We start from the raw sequence: 7,730 nt of genomic DNA, 5'->3' as shown, positions 1-7,730 counted from the left end.
AATCAAAATTATCCATTTTGCTTTTCATAATGTTCTCTATCTCCTGTTTGGTCATGAATTCTTCTGTTCTCCATAGATCTGATAGGTAAACTATTCCTTGTTCTCCCGGTTTACTTATGGTATCAGCCTTTATATCTAAGTCATGAACCCATTTTGACTTTATTTTGGTATATGGTGTGAGATTTGGGTCTATGCCTAGTTTCTGCCATACTCTTTTCCAGTTTTCCCAGCAGTTTTTTTCAAAGAGTGGGTTCTTATCCCAGAAGCTGGGGTCTTTGGGTTTATCAAATAATAGATTACTATAGTCATTGACTACTGTGTCTTGCATATTTAACCTATTCCACTGATCCACCTCCCTATTTCTTAGCCAGTACCAAGCAGTTTTGATGATTGCTGCTTTATAATACAATTTAAGATCTGGAATTGCTAGGCCACCTTCCCCTGCATTTTTTTCATTAGTTCCTTTGATATTCTGGACCTTTTTTTCCAAATGAATCTTGTTATTATTTTTTCTAACTCTATAAAATAATTTTTGGTAGTTTGATTGGTATGGCACTGAATAAGTAAATTAGCTTAGGTAGGATTGTCATTTTTATTATATTAGCTCGGCCTACCCATGAGCAACTGATGTTTTTCCAATTATTTAGATCTGATTTTATTTGTGTGAAAAGTGTTTTGTAATTGTGTTCATAGAGTTCCTGGGTTTGTTTCAGGAGGTAGACTCCTAAATATTTTATAATGTCTACAGTAAGTTTAAATGGGATTTCTCTTTCTATCTCTTGCTGTTGGGCTTTGTTGGTAATATATAGAAATGCTGATGATTTATGTGGGTTTATTTTATAGCCTGCAACTTTGCTAAAGTTGTTTATTATTTCAAGTAGTTTTTTACTTGATTCTCTAGGATTCTCTAAGTATATCATCATGTCATCTGCAAAGAGTGATAGCTTTGTTTCTTCTTTGCCTATTCTAATGCCTTCAATTTCTTTTCCTTCTCTTATTGCTAAAGCTAAGGTTTCCAGTACAATATTGAATAACAGTGGTGATAATGGACATCCTTGTTTCCCCCGATATTGGAAATGCTTCTAGCCTGTCCCATTACATATAATGCTTGCTGAAGGTTTTAGATAATGCTATTTATTATTTTAAGGAAGACTCCATTTATACCTATGCTTTCTAGTGTTTTTAATAGGAATGGGTGTTGTATTTTATCAAAAGCTTTTTCTGCATCTATTGAGATGATCATGTGGTTTCTGTTGGTTTTGGTGTTGATATGCTCAATGATGCTGATAGTTTTCCTAATATTGAACCAACCCTGCATTCCTGGTATAAATCCTACCTGGTCATAGTGTATTATTCTTGTGATAAGTTGCTGCAATCTATTTGCTAGTATTTTGTTTAAAATTTTTGCATCTATATTCATTAGAGAAATTGGTCTATAATTTTCTTTCTCTATTTTGACTCTTCCTGGTTTAGGTATCAACACCATATTTGTATCATAAAAAGAATTTGGTAAGACTCCTTCTTCACCTATTTTCCCAAATAGTCTATATAGTATTGGAATTAATTGTTCTTTAAATGTTTGATAGAATTCACATGTAAATCCATCTGGCCCTGGAGATTTTTTCCTAGGGAGTTCATCAATGGCTTGTTCAATTTCTTTTTCTGAGATGGGGTTATTTAAGTATTTTACTTCCTCTTCGGTTAATCTGGGCAATTTATATTTTTGTAAATATGTATCCATTTCACTAAGATTGTCAAATTTGTTGGCATATAGTTGGGCAAAATAATTCCTAATTATTGTTTTAATTTCCTCTTCCTTGGTGGTAGCTTCACCCTTTTCATTCTTGATACTAGTAATTTGGTTTTCTTCTTTCTTTTTTTAATTAAATTAACCAAAGGTTTATCTATTTTATTGTTTTTTCATAAAACCAGCTCTTAGTTTTATTTATTAGTTCAATAGTTTTCTTAATTTCAATTTTATTAATTTTTCCTTTGGTTTTCAATATTTCTAATTTGTGTTTAGTTGAGGATTTTTAATTTGTTCTTTTTCTTTTTTTTAGTTGTATGCCCAATTCATTAATCTCCTCTTTTTCTATTTTATTTATGTAAGCATTTAGAGATATAAAACTTCCCCTAAGAACTGCTTTCCCTGCATCCCATAGGTTTTGGTATGTTGTCTCATTATTGTCATTCTCTTGAATGAAATTATTGATTGTTTCTATGATTTGTTGTTTGACCCAATCATTTTTTAGGATTAGATTATTTAGTTTCCAATTATTTTTTAGTCTATCTTTCCATGGCCCTTTATTACATATAATTTTTATTGCATCATGATCTGAAAAGGATGCATTTAATATTTCTGCCTTTCTGCATTGGATTGTGAGGTTTTTATGCCCTAGTACATGGTCAATTTTTGTGTATGTGCCATGTACTGCTGAGAAAAAAGTATATTCCTTTCTATCCCCATTCAGTTTTCTCCAGAGGTCTATCATACCTAACTTTTCTAATGTTCTATTCACCTCCTTAACTTCTTTCTTGTTTATTTTGTGGTTAGATTTATCTAGTGCAGAGAGGGGAGGTTCAGGTCCCCCACTAGTATAGTTTTGCTGTCTATTTCTTCCTGTAACTCCCTGAACTTCTCCTCTAAGAATTTGGATGCTATACCATTTGGTGCATATATGTTTAGTAATGATATTACTTCATTGTCTATGGTGCCTTTTAGCAGGATGTAGTTTCCTTCCTTATCTCTTTTGATTAGATCTATTTTTGCTTTTGTTTTGTCTGAGATCAGGATTGCTACCCCTGCTTTTTTTACTTCAGCTGCATAATATATTCTGCTCCAGCCTTTTACCTTTACCCTGTATGTGTCACTCTTTTTCAAATGTGTTTCCTGTAAACAACATATTGTAGGATTATGGTTTTTAATCCATTCTGCAATCCATTTCCGTTTTATGGGAGAGTTCATCCCATTCACATTCACAGTTATGATTACTATCTGTGTCTTTTTCTCCATCCTTTCCCCCATTTATGCTTTTCTTTCTCCTTTTTCCCCCCTTCACTAGTGTTTTGCTTTTGACCACCTCCTTCAGTCCCTCCCCTTTTATCCCTTTTCTTCCCCTTTACTCTTACTGCTTCTTCCCTCCCTTCTTTCCCCCCCCCTTTTCTTTCCCCTCCCTTTTCTTTCCCCTTTTCCCTCCTACTGCCTATAGGGCAAGTTAGATTTCTATACCTAACTGATTATTTATGCCCTTCTTGAGCCAAATCTGATGAGAGTAAGGTTCAAACAATGCTCCCCCTCTTCTTTCCCTCTGCTGTAATAGGATTTTGTGTCTTTTCCTGTAATGTAATTTACCCTTGTCTGCCTCCTCCTTTCTCAGTACATTTTCTAAGATCAGATTGATCCACTTATTTGGATCCATTTAACCCACTTGATTAGATTTTTTTTTATCATTACATCAAAGTCAACTAATATCCACCCTCTTTATGTATACTCCTTTAAATGTGTAATAACAATACAGTTCTCAAGGGTTGCAAGTGTCATATTCCCTTGTAGGGGAAACAGCCCCCCTTATTAACAACATATTGTATCTTTCTGTCCCATTTACCTTTTTAAGTCCTTCTTGAGTCCTGTACTTGAAGATCAAATTTTTTGTTGAGCTCTGGTCTTTTTATCAGGAAAGTTTGGAAGTCTCCTATTTCATTGAATATCCATCTCCTCCCTTGAAAAATGATGCTCATTTTTGCTGGGTAATTGATCCTTGGCTGCAGTCCAAGTTTGCCTTATGGAATATCATGTTCCACGCACTGTGGTCTTTTAATGTAGAAGCTCCTGTGTAATCCTGACTGTGGTTCCATGATATTTAAATTGTTTCTTTCTGGCTGCTTGCAGCACCTTCTCTTTCATCTGGTAATTTTGGAATTTTGCTATTATATTCCTTGGCATTGTCAATTTGGGATCTCTTTCAGGTGGTGCAGTATTCTTTCTATGGTTATTTTCCCTTCTGGTTCTAGGACTTCTGGGCAGTTTTCCTTTATGATTTCCTGAAAGATACTGTCCAGGCTCTTTTTTTCATCATGATTTTCAGGTAGTCCAATAATTTTTAAATTGTCTCTCCTGATCGATTTTCCAGGTCGGTTGTTTTACTGATGAGGTATTTTACATTTTCATCTATTTTTTTTTTTTTGTTTCTGTTTGACTGATTCTTGCTCTCTCATAGAGACATTAGTTTCCATTTGTCCAATTCTAGTTTTTAACAGATTGTTTTCTTCTGTTAGTTTTTGTACTTCCTTCTTCAATTGGCCAATTGTGTTTTTTAGGGACTTGTTTTTTTCAGTGTATTTTTTTTCCAATTGGCCAATTGTATTTTTGAAGGACTCTTCTACCTCTCTCATTTGACTATTAAATCGCTCTTCTGCTCTTCTAAGAAGGCTTTTTGGGCTTCAGACCAGTTCATATTCCCTTTTGATGTTGCAGATGTGGGTTTGTTGACAATGTTGTCCTCTTCAGAATTTCTGTCTTGATCTTCACTCTTCTCATAATATGAATCTATGGTATTTTCTTTTTACTCATGGTGTTTCTTTATTCCCTGGCCTTTAAAGAGATTGAGCTCTCCTGCTGGGGAACAGAGGGCACTGACCCAAGCTTCTTGTGTTGGGAGCCTAGGTCTTGGTCACTGGCTTTGTGTGCTGGGGCCTCTTATGTTGGCAATTGGAGGCTGTAGGTTTCTGGCAGCTTACCTCTGTTGGGGGAATCAGCAAGGCTGGAACTTTCAGGCAATTCTAGGTTGCCTGCTTTTCCTTTCCTTTAGCTTTCTTCAGCTCCTTTTAGATGGGTGCTGCAGGGTGTTTATCTGCCTGGGGCCCCTGCAGTGTTGTCTCTCCTCTTCTGCTAATGCACTGGGAGATTCCTTTGTGGTAGAGTGCAGGCACCTGGTGGTTTTTCTGAGCTGGTTTCCACCGTTCCCCTGAGGCACTTGGAGGTCCAGGTGTTGGTGTTTGCCTGCTCTACCACCTGGGCTTCAGGATTCTTCACAATTGGAGGTTCTGACAGCTCACCTGGTGTTGGCTGGAATCAGCAAGGCTGGTTTTAGGTTTTCTTTCTTCACTCCTTTCAGATGAATGCTGCAGGGTACTTATCTGCCTGGGGCCCCTTGTAGTTGCTTCCTTATTTTTGCTGAGGCACTGGGAGACCCATTTGCTGGGCTGCTGCACTGCTGCTCCTCTCTTTCTTCTAGTTCAGCTGTTCCAGGGTTTTTTTCTGGGTGATATTTTCTGGGTTTTCAGAGGTTGATAGGGGAGAGTGAGAGCGACTACCTTTTCACTCCACTATCTTGGCTCCCGGAAGTCTGGGCTTCCTTTTCTTAATCTATAAAGTTGAGGTGTTTTTAAGTCTTTCAAGTTCCTTTCAGCTCTAACAATAAACAAATCTAGTTGAAACATTTGTGAATATTTCTCTTTAAGTAAACTTACCTTCCAGTACTTAGCATAGTGCCTTCCATGTAGCAGGCACTATTCTATTAAATTGAATTTGTTGAAATGAATTGAATTCACCGGGACATATGCTGAGCCTATTTACGTTTTCTATTCAAATATGGTCTGAATTTTTTCTTAATGTATCTGTCTTGCCCTGGAACAGTTTCAGTTTGAATGACTAAGCATTCATTAAACAGTACACTTGTCAGGCAGTTGGGTAAGTGCATTTTAATGATGGCATTTTTATTGTTCATTTTTGAAGGTCTGATCTGCTGACTAAATTATTCTAATTAGGCAAATTGTCTTAAAATAGGGTAAAAAAACTTAAAGATGGAAAGGACCCTAGAAATGACCTAGTTCTGGCCCCCCCCGTTTTATGGAGAATGAGACTGAGGCCCAGAAGGAAAGTGGCCTGCCCAGCACCCCAAGGTCAATAAATAGTAAAGCCAAAGAAAACCACATATGCAACATTCAGCACCTGTAGGTCCCCACCTCTGTGTTAAACAGAAAGAAGCTTCTCTATAGTGAGTTACTTCTTGAAAGCACTTGCCTTTTGGTGTCCTAGAGGAATGCTCTTCATCGAGGCAAACAAATGACTTCCAGGGATTTTAGAGATTTCACTCACTGCAGAAATTGGCCCCAAATTGTAAATGAATTGCTGGTTTTTTATTCCCCGCCCCCCCCCCAAATGTGTCTCTTAACAGATTAGTTCTGTAGTTAATGACTTTAAGTTACTGAAGTTGCTTTTTGGTCTGTTTGCTTGATTTTTCTAGGACACCCCTGGGTCGTGCCAGAGCATGGTTACGATTGGCCCTCATGCAAAAGAAAATGGCTGATTATCTGCGCTGCTTGATAATTCAAAGAGATCTCCTAAGGTTAGTAACTAGTATGGTTAGTAATTTTTTAAAGCTAATTCTATTTTCTTGAATCAGTTATTTTTCTGAATATCCATTTGTATTGGAATATTAATTTTAATACCACAGTCCTTTCCTTTTCTAGCAATACCTAGCTAAACATAAGTTCTTTCTTTTGCATTCTAAATAAAAAATTTTAAGCGTGGATGTAAGGTCAAATAGGAAAGCCTTTAGGCTTTTTTTTTTTTAGGAGTAGTAGATAAAATTCTATTTGTGCCTTTCCTTTTGAGGAGAGAGTCAGGAAAGCTAGATTCTGGTTTTGGTTTTTAGTTGCCTCTGTTGTTATGTGACCATGAGTAAGTCATCAGATCTTGGTTTTCCTCTCTTTTAATTGGGATGAGAGTTATAAGTAAGTATAACTTCATAAGGATAGTCCGAGAATTAATTTTGTTTTGTTTTTGTTTTTTTGGTCCAAGAATTAATTAGCAATGAGATAATTGAATAAAACATTTGAGCTTATTGGGAAAGGCATTGGGCAAAGTTTTTGTATTCGTCCTGCTTTGATGACCTGCCTTGATAGTAGTATTCAGTTTCCGTTTTCAGCCCTTCATTATTATCTCCTTCATAAGTCTACGATTTGAAAAGTAATTTTTAATTTCTCAAAAGTTACTTATTTTGTGTCAGTCTGAAAATGTATTTCTCTGGCCAGATTTTAAAATTCATTGCTTGAGATGAATTTGTGATTTGCCTTTTGTTGAATTTGTCAGTGAATTCTATGAATATCATGCCCTCATGATGGAAGAAGAAGGAGCAGTTATCGTTGGGCTTTTGGTAGGCCTGAATGTGATCGATGCCAATCTGTGTGTGAAGGGAGAAGACTTGGACTCGCAGGCAAGTGAGAAATAATATTCAGAACTGGGCTTAAGAAGGGACAAACAGAATGAAACAGTCATAGTGATTGCTTTAGAGTTAAGAAGACCTAGTTCAAATTCTGCCTCTCTACTTCACTTTTCTTATCTATAAAAATAAGACACCAATATCTACCCCAAGGGTTGTGTGTAGACCTTAAATGAGGACATATACAAAGTCATTTATGAACTTTAAAGCACCACATAAATGTCAAATATTATGGTGTCATTTTAAGCTTTTTTAAGATCATAATTGAGTGCATATTAATAAAGCTTTCTGATAAAAATTGTTTATTATTCTAAGATTGTATCATTCCTCTTATTTAAGTAAAAATAATTTTATTTACTCCAGGTTGGGGTAATCGATTTTTCTATGTATTTAAAGAATGAAGAGGATATTGGAAATAAAGAAAGGTATGATCTTCATAAGTGGTTTCACATATATTGGTTTATTTTGTGATAAATCGCAAATCTGTGTCTAAATCAGTATAAATTC

General features: G+C 35.9%; 1 protein-coding gene across 5 annotated transcripts in view; it reads left to right on the top strand.

Moving 5' to 3' along the window:
* The window catches only part of RUFY2 (RUN and FYVE domain containing 2), a 62,251-nt gene that overhangs the window by 24,434 nt on the left and 30,087 nt on the right, over positions 1-7,730 (top strand). For all 5 annotated transcript variants that reach the window (XR_013485155.1, XM_078150746.1, XM_078150745.1 and 2 more), the window contains exons 4-6: positions 6,246-6,347; positions 7,094-7,217; positions 7,587-7,648. Coding sequence is in view for 4 of the 5 variants with exons in the window: in XM_078150746.1 (XP_078006872.1) it covers positions 6,246-6,347; positions 7,094-7,217; positions 7,587-7,648 (288 nt within the window). In the remaining variant the exon portion in view is untranslated. The remainder of the gene's footprint in view (positions 1-6,245; positions 6,348-7,093; positions 7,218-7,586; positions 7,649-7,730) is intronic.

The sequence above is a fragment of the Phascolarctos cinereus genome, unplaced genomic scaffold (genome assembly GCF_003287225.1).
Source record: "Phascolarctos cinereus isolate Bilbo 61053 unplaced genomic scaffold, phaCin_HiC Scaffold_3;HRSCAF=262, whole genome shotgun sequence".
Classification (NCBI taxonomy): Eukaryota; Metazoa; Chordata; class Mammalia; order Diprotodontia; family Phascolarctidae; genus Phascolarctos; species Phascolarctos cinereus.
This window is presented reverse-complemented; position numbering and strand designations above follow the sequence as displayed.